Below are 20,071 nucleotides of genomic sequence, written 5' to 3'. Positions count from 1 at the left end.
AGAGATTAGAACTCACTCCCACTATGATATCATGTAAAACTTTTGCGAAATTACTGCCGACTGTTCTAAAACTTAATCTATTATGCCAAAAGGTGCTTTTTAATATTTAAATAATATATCACTAATGACCACCTAAGCATTGATGCACCTATTGAAAAATGTCGCCACGTCTGGGGCTTTTTAATGCATAATCCGAGCCACATGAAGAAGACATATCATTATTTTGTCTCGATATAAGCCTTAAACATCGACGTAATTGGTTGGAGCATTAAGGAATTTCAAATTTAAAAGCTGGAGATTTCTTGTTCAAATCCCACTAATTGCGTGAAAACTAATCTTGTTTGAGGCCTCCATGCTCATGCCCAAAGGTTATAAATAAAAAAATATATATATTCATTTCCATTTATGAGTGAAACAGACAACTTTGATAACCTCTTCCCTTCCTTTATCCCTTTTTATGTCTCCACTCCTCGCAATGTTCGATATGCACCGCATGTCATCTCTCTCTTCGCCTCTGCCAATAGCCACCTTCCCTCCGTCGCTAACATTGCCAAACATATGCCTTCGTTGAACTTATGACAACCTGAATTGACCTCTATCTAGGTCAATGAAACCCTATCAATCTAGGGTTAAAAGCAAGAGAGATTGGATGTTTCATATAACTAATCTTGTCGTCGGACAATAGCAATGAAGGAGATTGAATTGTTTTTTTTTGTCAAAAAGAAAACATATGGGGAGTTTGGCAATGGTTTGACCTTAAGACTTTGTATTTAGGCAAAGGACACTGACTTAAAGAATTTCATGAAAATTAAGTAGTGTTTGGTAAATACCGTGTAAAATGCTTATTGCAAAGCAATTTTTAAAATAAGTAAAAAAAAGAACGGAGGAACTTGCAATTGCAAATCAAAGCTTAGGTGGGTGGTACAACAGAAGCACCGGTGTTGATGTCTCGTAACCCGCGCCATCGATGTTGCGTGACCCCAGGTGGCACAATGCGAGCCGCACGACTATGCAATGCAACGTAGGCAAGATCTAGCTAATTGCCTGTGCCGGCATCACGCAACCCTTGGCAAAGCTTCCTAGCACTGATCGACCCTTGGTGAAGCTTCCCCGCGTTGTGTGACCCCTAGCAAGCTAGATCAGTTGTTGAGCGACCCTCCTTGAAGCTTGCCGGCAACGTGTGAACCTAAGCAAAGCTTCCCGACATCATCACTTACCAGTGTCACTCGACTGTTGGAGAAGCTTTGCTGATGTCCCTTGACCCTCAACAAAGCTGGGTCGATGTCCCTCGACCTCCTATGCAAAGCTTCCTAGCCATTGCAACTGCAAGTTCATAAAAATCCCTAAACTTGGATTGGAAGAAAAAAACTAGTGAGGGGTAAAACCGGAATACTAAAGTGTCACTGAGGGCAAGAATGGAAGAAAAAACTTCATTAAACATCTGAACTTGTATTCGGAAAATGCTAAAGCTCAAAACAGGGGACTTGCCTTGAGCTTTGAGACCCCGCTTTGAGCATTTTCAAAACAAAACTTTGCACCAAAATCTTTAAAATTGTGTACCAAATGCCAAAATTTTGGCTCAAGGGCTTTTAGAGAGATGAGTTCCCATGTCATTATACAATTTCTAGTTATATTGGTGGAGGTTTTGGTCTATTAAACCTGCTTGTAAATGCTCTTCCAAACACATCCTTGGACATGTCAGCTTTTGAGTCTTCATAGTCTATAAAACCTATCCGCATTTTCATTTCCAATTCTGAGGGAGGGAGAGAGAGAGGGAGGGAGGGAGATTAGGATTTAGCGACACAAATGAGTGAAAAATGTGCAAATGGCGCTTTTAGGATGTTTAGTTATATGATATTGACACTAGAAAGCCAACCTATATATTATTTTTTGGATTGGAACCTCTAAATTTATTTTACATATTAAATTTACTTTCTTGAAAAGAGGACACATTGACACATAACGATTTTGGCAATTAAGACTTGAGATCCATTCTATTTCATTTTTTTTCCTATTTTTCTTTCTCCTTCTTCTTGACTATGATTGCACAGTTGATCCGCCATCTACCGTGTTGGAACGATAAGGATATTAGATCATCCTAATCTCAATATAGGAGGAGATCAAGCTGGGTTATACGATAGCTATAGTTACCAAATTAATGACTGCAACCCATTGTATTGCTCTCTATTAAAAGATAATAAATCCTTCCCAAAGAAAATAAGATGAATTGGGGATTTACCACTGTAGATGTAAGCTTCCAAGGGATTGACTCTTGGTTTTTTGAACCACGTTAATGATTAAGTGTCCCTCTTCTCTTCTTTTATCTCTTTTCTATACGCGATTATCATTGAAACATGGTATCAGAGCGAAATACAATCCTAAGGTTGGCTCCATTGTCAATGCTTCCGCTTATCTATTGGTGATTGAGAATCCAAGTTCTTTATTGTTGTCGCAATACATGATTAACAGCAGCCCGCTGTGAATTGATCATGCAATCTCATTCTTCAGACCGATCTCTCTTGGTGGTTCCTATAGCACATGTTTAGCTATTTGTGGATCTATTTTTGCGATGGGTTTTTTGGTTTACACGGAGGACAATCTGATATTGGACTCAATTAGTTCTAGATAACTTTGCTAAACTTTGCGCTCATTTTCTGTCTAGCACTACGGTCAATAACAGTAAATTTGTTTCTGAGATGTCCAATAAACTTACAACCATTATGTTCAATGGGTGTAATCATTTACCTTGGTCTAAAGCTGTCTCTATAGCTCTTGGGGGTAGATTGAAATTGGGTTATGTGAATGGTCTTATAAAAGCACCTACATCTATACATGAAAAATTCACTAAATGGCAGGCATATGATAATATGGTCATGTCTTGGTTGTTTAATTCAATGGAATCTAAATCTATGAGATATTTGCTTATTCAAAGACTATCAAGTCCCTGTGAGATTCTTTACAGGAGCAGAACAAGATTTTCCAACTTTTGCCTAGGCCTAACCCTGAATATGAAGACCTTAAGAGGCAAATCCTAATGAGTTCTACTCTTCCCAATTTTGCCACTGTTTGTGCTATTGTTCAAAGGGAGAAAACTTGTCGTCGTGTGATGACTTCTAATATCAAGAAAGGGGGAGATTCGATTGAGAGTTCTACCCATACTACTAAAAGTAGAAATGGTGGTCACTCTTGTTTCGATGGGAGTCAATTTGTTCAAGTAAAGGCAAAGGCAAATGTTGCAATAATAAGTTTCATTATGATCATTGTGATAAGGATGGTCATTCTAAGAATCATTGTTGGGAATTGTATTCTCACCTGCAACCTAATAAGGATAAAGAGGGGGATGCTAAGGTTGCAACTCAAACTCAAAGCTCAACATTTGGCTTTCAAGCCTCTTTGAGTAAACTCACTCTTCAACTGTAGCATCTTATCTAATCCTGTGGCATAGAACTTTCCATTTTGGACTCTAGCAATCTGACTCAATCTAGTAATTCCCTAGTTCTCGAGGCTTTTGTCATGCCCCGATCCCCACGGGCACACATCATCCCGCAACGGTCGTTAAGAATGCGACATCCTAGGATTTGTCGCCGACCCAAACGAACAACCAAAGAGCCATACATGCGGAAGCAAATCGAACTCTCTATACAACATCAATTAAATGGGATAGTAAAGAGACAATGGAATCACATCCACAAAAATACTTTTATAAACAAAGCGTTACTTACAAAATACAATTGCACAAGGTACAAGCCTTACTAGAGGCCATTATCTAGGCACCACACACAACAAAAAGGATCGGTGGTTGGTTAGCCTAGCTTCTTTACTAAAAGGGGTATTCAAAAAATGGGGGACTAGACCTATCTTCAATCCCTGTGGTACCCTGGGGTTCTAAAATGTTTAAAATTCAACAATGTGAATATATCTCAATAAGTCACTACCTAGGCCTCGCTTAGGCTAACGCGTACCGCAAGACAGTTTAGAGCATGTAAGGTTTATCACTCAATGTGCCACAACAATCATAGGTGTCCTTACCTCGCCTTGGCACACACAAAAGCCCTGCACGTTAGCATACAGCCACAACTTAGCAACCATTCATCGCACATAACAACTCAAATCGGGGTAAGCACATGCATATCACACTTAATAATCCGGACATGCCCAATAATAATCTCACATAGCATACCGCAATGCATATCACACTCACAAGGTCCAAATTATTAACGGCCCCTCGAGCTCCCTGAACCCGCGTAAAACGCATCAGGTTATCGAGCTTTCTGCGTAACCGGGCATCATCCCACTACGTCGGCGATGGCATCGTCCCGCGTCATACGCATCAAGACGGCATTCCATGAGGAGCATCAATCCGGCCTCTACTGCGATTGGCATCCGGGCCTCCCTAAATTAGGCATCGTCTCGGTTAAAACGCATCAAGACGGGTTACAACTCCGCGTAACACACCTCAGGGTATTATGTGATCATACGGGCATTTAATCACTCAACCAATTCTCATCTTAACCCTGCATAACACGTCTCAGGGTATTATGTGAGCATACAGGCATTAAACACTCAAACCAATTTCTTATCTTTCGATTAGCCAATTGTCACACCATTCATGTTCAGCTCACAACCAGCCATGCCCTCACATGCAATAACAACATTAAAAAGTTCCCGAGAGAGAGAAACCAAATTTGCACAGGATTGGGCTTAAAATTGGCAATTGCACAGTAATCGAAACTCTTTTGAAATAAATAGTAATTTAACCCCAAATATTCTGAATTTTGGATATGTCATTGGAAACATCTTGATAAACATTTTTCATGAGGACACGAAATCCAATTCCAACTGTAAACAGCTCTTTTTGTCACCCAAATTCAGATGGAAAATTTGCCCATTGGGCCAAACAGTTTGGCCTTAGAAATCCCTTTCAATCAGTATCCAAATTTCCTTTTAAAATCTTGAAATTTTTATATGTCATAGACACAAGTGTCCTTGACAACTTTCATGAAGGAAGTTTTCTGAAAAGAGACCTGGAAAATTTTATAAAAATTCAGAAAGACATGTCGGTTAGGTGAATAGTAAATCCGGCAGAGTTGTGATGGTCCGAAGATGGACTCCCAAATACCCCAAAACGATCTCTAAAAATTCTAGATTTAATATATGACATGCTTCATTGTTAGGGTCAACTTTCATGAAAAACACCACCTCAGATTCGGCCCACAAAGATCTCCACAAAAATAGCAAAACACAGACGCATAGCAACAACGAATCCGAGAATCAACCAACATGAACCATTCACCAATTCAAGCTCATCTAACTATCCACAGCAATGAATCAACCCCTAACATGTCCATTAGTAATCCCTTAGCCTAGTCAAGGGTTAGGAAGCCACTTACTCAAAGTCTAAGCAAGCAAGACCAGACAAGAAGGGCAGCACAAGTCACGCCTAGCAGCAGCAACTCTGGCAGACATACTGGTGGCTCGGCGGCAGCACTGGTCACTAACGGACCACAGCTAGGATGGGCACGGGGTGGTGGTGACGGTGAGGGGTGAAGCTAGCCAAGAATGAGGGAGATGAAGGTGAGAATGGGAGAGAATGGCGGTGGCGTGAGGTGAGAGCAGCAACAGCGATCGACGGCGGCTCCGGCAACCAGGTGGGCAGACGGCGACGTACACAGCAGTCGAACAATGGCTGAGGGAGGCGGACGAAGCTACTGTTCAGGCCGGAAGGGAGGAGTGGTGACTGAAAGTGAAAATAGGAGGGGGGAGATGGTCTGCCGAATGAGGGAGGGAATGAAGGAGAGAGAGAGAGAGAGAGAGAGAGAGAGAGAGGGAGAGATAGCGAGTTGAGTGACTTGAGTGGGTCAACTATCCCCACTATGACTCAACCAAGGGCTAGGATTAACTAGTCAATCTCATCAAAGATCCAATGGCTCACATTAAAGCTTCTAGAAGAAAGTCAACAAATATCCAAGTGCAAAAGAGGAAATGAGCAAGAGGAGAGAGGGGCATTATGATCCAATATTTTCGGCTAGCATGGGGGCAGTAACTTTACCAAAATGCCCTTACACTTTTCAAATAAACTCAAATAATCCCAGGGGCAAAATGGCCATTTTCCACTCCCGATCCAAATTTCACTTTTCCGACAAATCCGAGTAGCTCTAAGGTTGGCCATGCCAAATGTGACATCGTCCAATGAATTAGTAGTGGCTTTCGAGAAATTCGATTCCCAAGTCCGGATTCCAAGTAATGGTCAAATTCGATTAAATGCAATTTTAGTGCGTCTCAAACTAACGGGCAACTTTTAGGAGTTACGCGTATCAACTCATGGCTAATTCGATATCGAGCCACATCTAAGTTTACTAGAGCCATGGCAATCTCGGTTGTCATGTAATTGCAAGGGTCAATCACTAGTTCCAATCGACGCGATCCTTCGGATTAGGTTTAGGATCGTTTGAAATTCATACAATGGTCAAGCGGAATCACTCACGATCCAATTGTATATCATTTGCGAATCGTTCCGTAACCATCCTTGGATCGATCTATAATGACCCAAAATATCTCCTCGTCAATCCTTATGGTCGAAGTGTCGATCCATGGCCAAATTCATAGGTCCACATACTTAATTCCTAGCTATCCATTTCTTAACGGTTAGTCTTCTCAAGAGTGATCAATTCCGAGTGAGATTTAACTAAAGTGCATCGATGAGATAATCATTTCACAAATTCCGAAAATGGGTCGAATTTCAGAATGTCACAACTCTTCCCCCCTTACAAAAATTTCATCCTCGAAATTTACAATCAACTACACTACTCAAATAAATGGGGGTGCTGACGTCTCATGATTTCTTCACTTTCCCAGGTAGCTCTTTCGATACCATGATGTTGCCAAACGACTTTAACCAATGGGATTGTCTTATTCCGCAAAACTTGTTCTTTTTTGTCCTCTATCCGAATAGGTCTCTCCAGGTACGACACCCTGTCGTCCACGTCTATTTTTTCATAATTCAGCACATGGGTCGGATTCGGTTCATACTTTTTCAGCATGGACACGTGGAAGATGTTATGAACTTGAGACAAATTCGGCGGCAAGGCATGCGACATTCTAAAATTAGACTCACTTGAGATTTATGAAATGGATGATTTTATGGACGTGCTTGTAGTTAGATCTCGCCCGGAACTGATCACTCCTAGAATACTAACCGTTAGGGAATGGCTAATTAGAGATTTAAATTCGCGCGATCAAAGAAACTCGATCGTGAACCGACTTTCGACCATAAAAATTGTCGAGGTGACATTTTGAGCCAATGTAGGCCGATCCAAGCATAATTAGGGATCAATTCGCCGCTGTCATACGAGTGGATCGCGGGTGATTCCGCTTGACCACGAGATGAGTTGACAAATGATCCTAAACCTATACCAAACAATCGTGCCCGTCGGAACTAGCGATCGATCCTCACGATTACGTGACCACCGAGGTCGTCACGATCCGAGTGAACTTAAACGTGGCTTGATTCAGTATCAACCACGGGTCGAATATGCGAATTTCCTAAAAGCCACCCGTTAGTTTGAGACACGCTCAAGTTACGTTATTTAAATTTAGTCATTGATTAGAGACCAAGTTTGGGCATTGGAAATTCCGAAGGTCACGACAAGATAATTGGACGACGTTGTTATTAGCTTGGTCGGTCTCAGATTTGTCCGGATTCTTAAGAAAATTCGAATTTGGGCAAGAAATGAAATATGACCGTTCTGCCCCTGGGACTTTGTTAAGGCCAAGTATAATGTGAGAAGGGCATTTTGGTCATTTCACACCAACTTTAGAGATAAAAATTTTTGGATAATTTTGCGCTTGGATTTTTGTGAAATTCCAATTTTGCCCTTGGATATTTTTGGCAAGAGTTAATCTTGACTGTTGATCTTAGGATAAGGATTAATCGTGGCCATTGGATGAAAAGTAGAGAAGAGGGTAGGATAGTCAATTTGCTAGGGGTAGACACCAATTATTGGTGTAAATAAGCCTTTCTTCTCATTTTCTCTCTCTCATTCTCTCATTCTCTCTCTCTCGGCAACCTCTCCCTCTCACTCGCTCTCGGCCGAGCCTTCCCCTCCCACCGTGACCGTGGCCGACCGGCCAAGCCAGCCGTCGCCGCCGTTTCGTCGATCCACCGTTCTCCCCTCCGTCTCGCCACATCACCGCCACCACCGTCCCTCTCTCTCTCCTATTTTTCTCTTCACCGAAACACCACCACCAGCCTTCATTCAGTCCAGCCCAGCCGACGAAGACCAGCTGCTCATCCGGCCACCGTCCGCAGTCCAGCCGCCGCCATCGCCGTCCATTCGCCGGGTGACCGCCGGCTTGCCGTTTCCCCCCTTTCTGCCCGAGCTAGCCTAGGACTTCAAGTAAGTGGCATCCTAAACTCTACTTAGGATATTGAGTACTAACGGACATGATTAGGGGCTGAATCTAGTTAATTAGTGGCTGTTTAGGGGTTATTTTGGTAGGTTGAGTTGAGGGTTGATCTTGGTTGATTTGTGAGTGAAATTGTGATGGTTTCGGGGCTGATTTGTTGCTGAATTGGTTGCTGGAAATCGTGGTTTGAAATGATGAGTGTATGGTTCGATTTGGGGACTAAACGTGTCGGTTTGATACGTGGTACCGTGGCTGGTTTGTGTGGTTATTGTGGCTTGAAATAGACATGAATATATTGATTTGATGCTCATAATAGTGGCTGTGATTGTGGGTCTAATGGCGACCTTGCATGCTCGTCGAATTGTGGAACAATTAGTTGAAATGTGGACCCGTTTCTATGTGCATGGGCTGAATTGGATTGGCTGGAAATTGGGCTTATTTGTGTGTCAATTGAGCATGTGAAATGCGTGAGGTTCGTATGATGTTTGAGCGTGTGGATGGGTGAAAATTTTATGTGATATGTCGTGCGTGTAGTCACGAAAGTCCCTGAGGCGTGTAAGGTAACGCGGGGAATTGAGCCGTCCTGAGGCATGTACTTTAACGCGGGACGATGCCCGGTATTACCGGAAGACCGCCAACCTGAGGCGTGTTCGTTAACGCGGGTTGTACCGTAGGTGGAGGATGTTGAGCCTGAGGCATGTACTGTAACGCGGGCAAGAGATATAGCCTGAGGCGTATACTGTAACGCAGGCTAAGGAGTGTTGTGAATTTGAAATGGTCGTATGTGAACCGTGGATTTAAGATGGACCTGAGGCGTAATTACGCGGGTCGTGGGTAAGTTTAATGAAAATAGTGTGGCGAGGCATGAACGAGTGTGTGAAACGCGGAATTGGAAATGCCATATGTTCGACTTGTGTTTTGGGCATGAAATTAATTTGGAATGTGCATGTGGTTGGGAATTTGTGCAATTGAGACTAACGTGCAGATTGTACGCATTAGAAGCCCATGTAAGTGCAATTTTGTGCCTGTTATGTGGTTGTTGAGTGTGATTGTGTTTGAATTTGTCTGGAGGTACGTGTAGCCTAAGTGGGGCTTAGGGTGTTTACTTGCTGAGACGTGTCTCATGGTTGTTTAACCAAACCATTTCAGAATCCCGGGCTGGACCATGAATCTTCCATCGCCACCACCTTAGCGTTTTGGTATACCGATGCACACCGATCATGACGTGGTAGAGTACCCGATAGATGATAATATGGCTTGGATCAAGCATACCACCATAGTCTGGGTAGATATTGGACAACCCCTTTGGCAAGCCCACACTTATACCGCCTAGTGTTTTCGGGATGGTCTGGACGAGTTCGGTCCTGTTCGAGGCTTTGATGTCCCTTTTGATGGAGTAGGAGACTGGAATCCGTCAGCTATACCCCTTCCTGATGGTGAGATGACTAGCATTGAGACTAGCCTCACATAGTCAGGACATCAGTCTATACCTGCAGCACCCGAACCTTCAGTGGCTGAGCCTAATCTGGAGCCGGAAGAGTCACAAGCAGGGTTCGACCAGATGGATGTGGATTTAGGTACAGTGCCAAAGGAGGAACCCGAAGAAGAAGAGCTCGAAGAGGAACCTGAGAAGGAACCAGAAGAAGAGCCAGAGGAAGAACCAGATGAGGAGTCTGGAGAAGAGGAACGAATTGAGTTTCCGTTAGAGTCGGGGGATGATGACAACCCGATTGAGATCGAGGCGGATTCGGAGTCTTCAGAGGATCAGGTGGCTCAGGGGGAATCGGATTCGGGTTCTGGAGAAACCGACTCGGAGTGGACGTCGTCTAGAAGGCGTAGGGGTTAGTTTAGGGGTAGGGTAAATCCTTTTTGAAGTGTCCCATTTTTGGAATAGAGCATACCCAGACTACTGGTCCTTTTTTATATCGGTGGTGTAAACTTTAGAAGCCGGTGTGCATGTATATTATGTGTATTGTAAATGGTGTGTATTGTATAAATTTGACTCGGTAATGAATGTATATTCTCCCTATTACCCCTAACTGATTATTGTCTGGGTGTTTGTTGCTTCTAGTAGTGCTTTATCTCTGGTTGTGTGGGGTCGGCGACATCTTGGGACGTCGCGATATTCGACCATAGAGGTATGTTGCGGGCTCGATGGGGTTCGAGGCGTGACATCCCTCGTTGATTTGGTATTAGAGCAAGGTCAGCTCGATCCGAGTTGGTCAAAGTCTGGAGTGATAAGGAGCGACGACTTTTGGGGTGGTTGACTAGGGAGACCTTAGCGAGTCATAGTATGGAATGAGCTACGCGTGCCTCCAGATTGTTTGTTGTGATTACTGAGTGAAATGAGTGTTATAACGATTGGAATGCAGGTGCATCTGGACCTGAGGTAAGTGCACGGACCTTGCTGATTGTGGCCTTGTGTTGTTGTGATTAATTACCTGCTGAGTGAATTATTGTGTTAATTCGCTGCCTAGGACTAGACTGGTATAGTTGGCCTAGGTTTCTAATTCCTGAGTGGAATTATAGCAGGTAGGTGAGTGGTAGGAAATCTTGAGGATGAGTTCGAGAGGTAGAGGGACAGGGGGTCAATCAAGTTCGCGAGCCCGACCTGCGGGAGATCCGAGAATAGATGCGGTCATGAGAACCCTAGAAGAGATTGGTAATCTGATAGGACGGCAGACTCAGGAACGAGCTGCCACTATTGCCCAAGCTGCTGAGGCCGCTGTGGCCGCCGTCGCCAATAATAACAATGGCAATCAAGGACAGGGGCAAGTGAATGTGAATAGGCAAATGCATCAACTAGTTGAGCAGTTATTGAAATTAAAGCCCCCTAAGTTCGATGGTAAGGGCGACCTTGAGGTTGCATCGCTTTGGGTAGAGGAGTTAGAAAAGGCCTTTGAGGTATTAGGGTGCACCGAGGAAGAGAAAGTGACCTTGGCGGTGTACCAGCTCCAAGGAAGTGCGAGTGATTGGTGGAAAGCCACCAGAGGAAGAGTGTTCCCAGCTGGTGCTGCCCAGACTTGGGCAATGTTTGTGGAAGTCTTCAATGGTAAGTACTTTTCTGAGAGTGCCCGGGAACAGAAGTTAGCTGAGTTTACGAGGCTTCGTCAGGGACAGAGGACAGTGGACCAGTATGAGGTTGAATTTGCTCGGTTATCTAAGTTTACCCCAAGGATGGTGGAGGACCTGTTGGATAGGGCTCGGAGGTTCCGAGACGGTTTGAAGCTGGACCTTCGTAACCAAATGATTTCGCTGAATTTGAGGGATTATAACGAGATCTATGATCGGGCCCAAGCAATCGAACGTGACTTGGCGGATAGGGCTGCCGCTTCTGGGTCAAGATTTGCCCCGGGTAGGGACAACCGCCACCTTGGGAAGAGGCCAATGGCGAGTAATCGACGTTTCGTCCCTCCTGTTAGAAGGAATATTGGGAAACCAAACCGTTTTCAGAATGGTCCATGTCGGATGTATGGAGAAAGACGTGGAAATGGACCTTGTCCGAATAGGGGCAGAGCCTGTTTCGGATGTGGCGGGTTTGGCCGTCAGATAAGGACTTGCCCTAACATCAGGCAGAATAGGTCGCCTGCATTGCCGCCACCCCGGAACGGGAACCAAATTGGAGTTGCCCCGTCGGCTAATCAGAATAGGCCACCGGCCCAAAGACGGGTGTACGCCATGGCACGGAGAGAGATTGAGAACACACCAGGGGTGGTTATAGGTACGGTTTCTTTATGTGATGATGCTGCATATGCTTTGTTTGACCCTGGGGCGTCACATTCGTTTATATCAGAACAGTTTGTTAAATTGACTGGTATAGAACCGCAATTGCTTGATGTTGTGTTGTATGTTACCACTCCACTGAATGATAGGGTGCTAGTCTCGTTAGGGTGCCCGAATTGTAAGATTGTGATTGGTTATAGAGAGGAAAAGATAGATCTAGCGGTTTTAGCCATGTATGACTTCGATGTGATCATGGGTATGGATTGGTTAGTTAAGCAGAGGGCTGTTATGGATTGTAGTAACAGGGTGATTCAATTTAATCCGGTTGGACATCCGAAATTCGAATTTGTGGGAAATCGAGGAGGAACCTCGATCCCTTGGATTTCGTCGCTAGAAGTGACTAAGTTGTTGAACGAAGGTGTCAAGGATTTCTAGCGTCGGTGGTTGATTCGACGGCTGAGGAGCCGAGGCTAGAGGACATAGCCGTGGTGTGCGATTATCCCGATGTCTTTCCTCAGGAATTACCGGGATTGCCACCTGAAAGGGAAGTAGAGTTTGTAATCGAGTTGGCCCTAGGATTGAGCCAATCTCGAAGGCACCTTATAGATTGTCGTTGTCGAAGTTAAAAGAGTTAAAGGTGCAAATGCAGGAGTTATTGGACAAAGGTTTCATTCGTCCAAGTGCGTCTCCATGGGGAGCGCCAGTCTTATTTGTGAGGAAGAAGGATGGGTCATTAAGGTGATGTATTGATTACCGACGGTTAAATCAAGTGACGATCAAGAATAAATATCCCCTGCCAAGGATAGATGATTTGTTTGATTAGTTACAAGGGGCTTCGGTATTTTCTAAGATTGATTTGAGGATGGTATATCATCAGTTGAGGATTAGGAAAGAGGACATATCAAAAACGGCATTCAGGACGAGATATGGACACTATGAATTTACAGTAATGCCGTTTGGGTTGACTAATGCCCCTGCTACCTTTATGGATTTAATGAATCAGGTGTTTAAGGAGTTTTTAGATCGGTTCATCATAGTCTTTATAGACGATATATTGGTGTACTCGAAGAGCTTGGAAGAGCACGAGTTCCATTTGAGTAAAGTTTGATAGACCTTAAGGGAACACGAATTGTACGCCAAGTTTAGTAAGTGTGAGTTCTGGCTTAATCGAGTAGCATTTCTTGGACACGTGATCTATGGGGAAGGAATCTCAGTAGATCCAGCAAAGATTGAAGCTGTAATAAAGTGGCCGAGACCAATGACGGTAACAGAGGTTCGAAGCTTTTTAGGTTTGGCAAGATATTACCGACGTTTCGTGGAAGGGTTTTCAGCAATAGCAACACCGTTGACACATTTGTTGAAAAAGGAAACAAGGTTTGAATGGACCGACAAATGTGAAAGGAGTTTTCAAGAACTAAAGCATAGATTGACAACGGCGCCGGTGTTGACTATTCCATTAGGACTAGAAGGATATTAAATTTATAGTGATACGTCATTGAAAGGACTAGGGTGCCTACGCATCAAGACAGTTGAGACCGCATGAGTTAAACTACCCGACGCATGATTTGGAATTGGCCGCAATAATATTCACTCTTAAGATTTGGCGACATTATTTATGCGGAGAGAAATTTCAGATATATACAGACCATCAGAATTTGAAATATTTGTTTTCTCAAAAGGAGCTTAATATGAGACAGCGTCGTTGGATGGAGTTACTTAAGGACTATGATTGTGATATTTTGTATCACCCCGGAAAGGCTAACCGGGTAGCTGATGCATTGAGTCGGAAGTCAAGCATCGCACACTTGATGGTCAAGGAATGGACTTTGTTGGAAGGAGTGCGAGACTCGGAGTTTAAGTTTGAAGTAAGTTAAGTCTCGAGTTTGTTTACCACTTTAAGAATCTAACCAGAAATCCAGACTAAGATTAAGGCTTTACAGTCTACGGATCAAGAAATTCAAAAGATTCTGGAAATGAATGCTACTAAGAGGAAGCCGGACTTCCAAGTATCTGAGGACGGGATATTGAAGTTCCGGGGAAGGTTGTGTGTGCCCGATGATGTTGAACTTAAGAAAGAGATTTTGTCAGAAGCACATCGTAGTAATTATAGTATCTATCCGGGAAGTACGAAAATGTATCAGAATTTGAGACAGTATTATTGGTGGAATGGCATGATGGTGGACATAGCTAAGCACGTGGTTAAGTGTCTGACGTGCCAGCAAGTGAAAGCGCAACATTATAAGCCCGGAGGATTGTTGCGACCTTTAGAAATCCCAGAATGGAAATGGGAACATATTACTATGGATTTTGTAATGGGATTACCGAGGAGCCAAAGAGGGCATGATTCCATTTGGGTGATTGTCGATAGGTTGACAAAGTCGGCGCACTTCTTGGCCGTATGAAAGGACTTCGCATTGGATCGTTATGCTGAGTTGTACGTACAACTGATAGTTCGTTTGCATGGGGTACCGGTGATGATTACTTTGGATTATGATCCTAGGTTTACTGCCAACTTTTGGAAAAGTCTGCAGACAGCATTAGGATCAAAGCTGCAGTTTAGTACATCTTACCATCCACAAACGGATGGCCAGTCTGAGAGGACGATTCAGACCCTAGAGGATATACTTCGGGCATGTGTATTAGATTTTCAAGGTAAGTGGGAAGAGCAATTGCCCTTAGCGAAATTCGCGTGCAATAATAGTTTTCAGCAGAGTATCGGGATGGCGCCATTTGAAGCGCTTTATGGCAGAGCATATAGGACGCCCGTGTATTGGGACTAAGTGGGAGAAAGGAGTATAACCGGGCCAGAATTAGTTCAACAATCAGTTGAGGCGGTTAAGATCATTCGTGAAAGGCTGAAAACAGCTCAAAGTTGTCAAAAGAGTTACGCAGACAGAAGGCGAAGACCTTTTGAATTTCAAGTAGGGGATCACGTATTCCTTAAGGTATCGCCCATGAGAGGATTATCTCGATTTGGCAAGAAAGGGAAGTTGAGTCCGAGGTACGTGGGACCCTTTGAGATTTTGGAAAGGATTGGAGACTTAGCTTATCGCCTTGCATTACCGCCAAATTTGTCGCAAGTGCATAATGTATTCCACGTGTCGATGCTGAGAAAATATGAACAGGACCCAACTCATGTATTGAACTATGAAGAGATAGAAGTTGACGACAGGGTGTCATATGTCGAAAGGCCAATAAGGATCGAAGATCGGAAAGAACGAGTTTAAGGAACAAGACGATTCCGATTGTCAAAGTTGTTTGGGAACATCATGGGACAGAAGGCGCTACTTGGGGAAAGTGAATAGCTAATACAATGTCAATACCTCCACTTGTTTGAGTAGTTGGGTTAACTTGTAAATTTCGAGGACGAAATTTTTGTAAGGGGGGAAGAATTGTGACATTCTGAAATTAGACCCACTTGATATTTATGAAATGGATGATTTTATGGACGTGCTTGTAGTTAGATCTCGCCCGGAACTGATCACTCCTGGGATACTACCCGTTAGGGAATGGCTAATTAGGGATTTAAATTCGCGCGACCAAAGAAACTCGATCGTGAACTGACTTTTGATCATAAAAATTGTCAAGGTGACATTTTGAGCCAATGTAGGCCGATCCAAGGATAGTTAGGGATCAATTCGCCGCTGTCATACGAGTGGATCGCGGGTGATTCCGCTTGACCACGAGATGAGTTGACGAATGATCCTAAACCTATACCAAACAATCGCGCCCGTCGGAACTAGCGATCGATCCTCGCGATTACGTGACCACCGAGGTCGTCACGATCCGAGTGAACTTAAACGTGGCTTGATTTAGTATCAACCACGGGTCGAATATGCGAATTTCCCAAAAGCTACCCGTTAATTTGAGACACGCTCAAGTTACGTTATTTAAATTTAGTCATTGATTAGAGATCAAGTTTGGGCATTGGAAATTCCGAAGGTCACGACAGGATAATTGGACGACGTTGTTATTAACTTGGTCGGTCTCAGATTTGTCCGGATTCTTCAGAAAATTCGAATTTTGGCAAGAAATGAAAAATGACCGTTTTGCCCCTGGGACTTTGTTAAGGCCAAGTATAATGTGAGAAGGGCATTTTGGTCATTTCACACTAACTTTAGAGATAAAAATTTTTGGACAATTTTGCCCTTGGACTTTTTGTGAAATTTCAATTTTGCCCTTGGATATTTTTGGCAAAAGTTAATCTTGGCCGTCGATCTTAGGATAAGGATTAATCGTGGCCATCAGATGAAAAGTAGAGATGAGGGTAGGATAGTCATTTTGCTAGGGATAGACACCAATTATTAGTGTAAATAAGCCTTTCTTCTATTTTCTCTCTCTCACTCTCTCATTCTCTCTCTCTCTCTCGGCAACCTCTCCCTCTCACTCCCTTTCGGCCGAGCCTTCCCCTCCCACCATGACCATGGCCAACCGGCCAAGCCAGCCATCGCCGCAGTTCCGTCGAGCCACCGTTCGCCCCTCCGTCTCGCCACATCACCGCCACCACCGTCCCTCTCTCTCTCCTATTTTTCTCTTCCCCGAAACACCACCACCAGCCTTCATTCGATCCAGCCCAGCCGAGGAAGACCAGCCACTCATCCGGCCACCGTCCGCAGTTGAGCCGCCGCGTCACCGTCCGTTCGCCGGGTGACCGCCGGCTTGCCATTTCCCCCCTTCTACCCGAGCTAGCCTAGGACTTCAAGTAAGTTGCATCCTAAACTCTACTTAGGATATCGGGTACTAACGGACATGATTAGTGGCTGAATCGGGTTAATTAGTGGCTGTTTAGGGGTTATTTTGGTAGGCTGAGTTGGGGGTTGATCTTGGTTGATTTGTGAGTGAAATTGTGATGGTTTCGGGGCTGATTTGTTGCTAAATTGGTTGCTAGAAATCGTGGTTTGAAATTATGAGTGCATGGTTCGATTTGGGGACTAAACGTGTCGGTTTGATACGTGGTACCGTGGCTGGTTTGTGTGGTTATTGTGGCTTGAAATAGACATGAATATATTGATTTGATGCTCATAATAGTGGCTGTGATTGTGGGTCTAATGGCGACCTTGCATGATCGTTAAATTGTGGAACAATTAGTTGAAATGTGGACCCGCTTCTATGTGCATGGGCTGAATTGGATTGGCTGGAAATTGGGCTTATTTGTGTGTCAATTGAGCATGTGAAATGCGTGAGGTTCGTATGATGTTTGAGCGTGTGGATGGATGAAAAATTTATGTGATATGTCGTGCGTGTAGTCACGAAAGTCCCTGAGGCATGTAAGGTAACGCGGGGAATTGAGCCATCCTGAGGCGTGTACTTTAACGCGGGACGATGCCCGGTATTACCGGAAGACCGCCAACCTGAGGCGTGTTCGTTAACGCGGGTTGTGCCGTAGGTGGAGGATGTTGAGCTTGAGGCGTGTACTGTAATGCGGGCAAGAGACATAGCCTGAGGCATGTACTGTAACGCGGGCTAAGGAGTATTGCGAATTTGAGACGCTCGTCTGTGAACCGTGGATTTAAGATGGACCTGAGGCGTAATTGCGCGGGTCGTAGGCAAGTTTAATGAAAATAGTGTGGTGAGGCATGAACGAGTGTGTGAAACGCGGAATTGGAAATGCCATATGTTCGACTTGTGTTTTGGGCATGAAATTAATTTGGAATGTGCATGTAGTTGGGAATTTATGTAATTGAAACTAACGTGCAGATTGTACGCATTAAAAGCCCAGGTAAGTGCAATTGTGTGCCTGTTATGTGGTTGTTGAGTGTGATTGTGTTTGGACTTGTCTGGAGGTACGTGTTAGCCTAGGTGGGATTTAGGGTGTTTACTTGCTGAGACGTGTCTCATGGTTGTTTAACCAAACCATTTCAGAACCCCGACCTGGACCATGAATCTCCCACCGCCACCACCTCAGCGTTTTGGCATACCGATGCACACCGTTCATGACGTGGTAGAGTACCCGATAGATGATAATATGGCCTGGATCAAGCATACCACCGTAGTCTGGGTAGATAGAGGACAACCCCTTTAGCAAGCCCACACTTATACCGCCTGTGTTTCCAGGATGGTCTGGACGAGTTCGGTCTTGTTCGAGGCTTTGATGTCCCTTTTGATGGAGTAGGAGACTGGGATCCGTCAGCTATACCCCCTCCTGATAGTAAGATGACTAGCCATGAGACTAGTCTCGCACAGTCAGGACATCAACCTGCACCTGCAGCACCCGAACCTTCAGTGGCTGAGCCTGATCTAGAGCCGGAAGAGTCACAAGCAGGGTTCGACCTGATGGATATAGATTTAGGTGCAATGCTAGAGGAGGAACTCGAAGAAGAAGAGCCCGAAGAGGAGCCTGAGAAGGAATCAGAAGAAGAGCCAGAGGAAGAACTATATGAGGAGTCAGAAGAAGATGAACGAATTGAGGTTCCGTTAGAGACGGGGGATGAAGACAACCGGATTGAGATCGAGGCTGATTCGGAGTCTTCAGAGGATCGGGTGGCTTAGGGGGATTCGGATTCGGGTTCTGGAGAAACCGACTCAGAGTGGACGCCGTCTAGAGGGTGTAGGGGTTAGTTTAGGGGTAGGGTAAACCCTTTTTGAAATGTCCCATTTTTGGAATAGAGCATACCCAGACTACTGGTCCTTTTTGATATCGGTGGTGTAAACTTTAGAAGCCGGTGTGCATGTATATTATGTGTATTGTAAATGGTGTGTATTGTATAAATTTGACTCGGTAATGAATGTATATTCTCCCTATTACCCCTTTCTGATTATTGTCTGGGTGTTTGTTGCTTCCGCTAGTGCTTTATCTTTGATTGTGTGGGGTCGGCAACATCCTGGGACGTCGCGATATTCGACCATAGAGGTATGTCGCGGGCTCGATGGGGTTCGGAGCGTGACAAGGCAAGTCGATAAGCCAGAGTCCCAATCTTTTCTAAAATTTCAAACGAACCTACGTACCTTGGACTCAACTTTCCTTTCTTTCCAAATCGAGACATTGCTCACATTGGTGACACCTTAAGGAAGATATGATCTCCCACTTGAAATTCTAAAGTTCTACGTCTCCGATCCGTATAATTCTTTTGACGACTCTGAGCGGTCTTAAGCCTGTCTCGAATGATCTTAACTGCCTCAAATGATTGCTGTACTAGCTCTGGACCCGTTATGCTTCGTTCCCCAACTTCATCCCAACAAACTGGAGTTCTGCAAGCTCTGCCATACAATGTTTCAAATGGTGCCATTCTGATACTCTGCGGATAGCTGTTGTTATAGGCAAACTCGATCAAATACAACTGTTCTTCCCATCCTCCTTTGAAATCTATCATGCAGGCTCGTAACATGTTCGCTAGTGTCTGAATCGTCCTCTCAGACTGACCATCCGTCTGCGGATGATAGATTGTGATATACTTCAGCTTCATTCCCATAGCCGTCTGAAGACTTTTCCAAAACGTGGCTATAAACTTAGGGTCTCTGTTTGACGTAATCGTCACTAGCACTCTATGGAGATGGACTATTTGTCACATATACAACTTGGTGTACCTATCCATTGCGAAGTCCTTTTGCACTGCCAGATAGTGTGCCGACTTAGTTAATCTGTCTACGATAACCCAAATTAAGTCGTGGCCTCTCTGACTCCTTGGTAAACCCATGACGAAGTCCATGGTGAAATGCTCCCATTTCATTCGGGGATTTCCAATGATCGTAACAATCCACCATGCTTGCAATGTTGCGCCTTCACTTGTTGACACGTTAGGCACTTTGCCACGTGCTTGGCTACGTCCACTTTTATTCCGTTCCACCAGTAATATTGACGCAAATTCTGATATATCTTAGTACTGCCTGGATGAATATTGTAGTTACTGCGATAAGCTTCTACTAAGAATTCCTCCTTAAGCTCCGCATCATTTGGCACGCACAGTCGCCCATGAAACTTTAAGATTCCGTCTTCGGAGACTTG

The 20,071-nt window shown here is 44.3% G+C and overlaps 1 protein-coding gene across 1 annotated transcript in view; it reads left to right on the top strand.

Moving 5' to 3' along the window:
- Positions 1-18,618, top strand: part of LOC115677549 (uncharacterized) — a 35,634-nt gene extending 17,016 nt beyond the window's left edge. Inside the window, exons 2-5 of the mRNA XM_056303989.1 lie at positions 9,903-10,147; positions 10,481-10,544; positions 10,779-10,795; positions 18,184-18,618. Coding sequence (XP_056159964.1) covers positions 9,903-10,147; positions 10,481-10,544; positions 10,779-10,795; positions 18,184-18,618 — 761 coding nt within the window. The remainder of the gene's footprint in view (positions 1-9,902; positions 10,148-10,480; positions 10,545-10,778; positions 10,796-18,183) is intronic.
- The last annotated feature ends 1,453 nt before the right edge of the window (positions 18,619-20,071 follow it).

The sequence above is a fragment of the Syzygium oleosum genome, unplaced genomic scaffold, assembly GCF_021117445.2.
Source record: "Syzygium oleosum isolate NSW1041296 unplaced genomic scaffold, Sole_v2.1 Sole_v2.30, whole genome shotgun sequence".
In the NCBI taxonomy this organism is placed as follows: domain Eukaryota; kingdom Viridiplantae; phylum Streptophyta; class Magnoliopsida; order Myrtales; family Myrtaceae; genus Syzygium; species Syzygium oleosum.
This window is presented reverse-complemented; position numbering and strand designations above follow the sequence as displayed.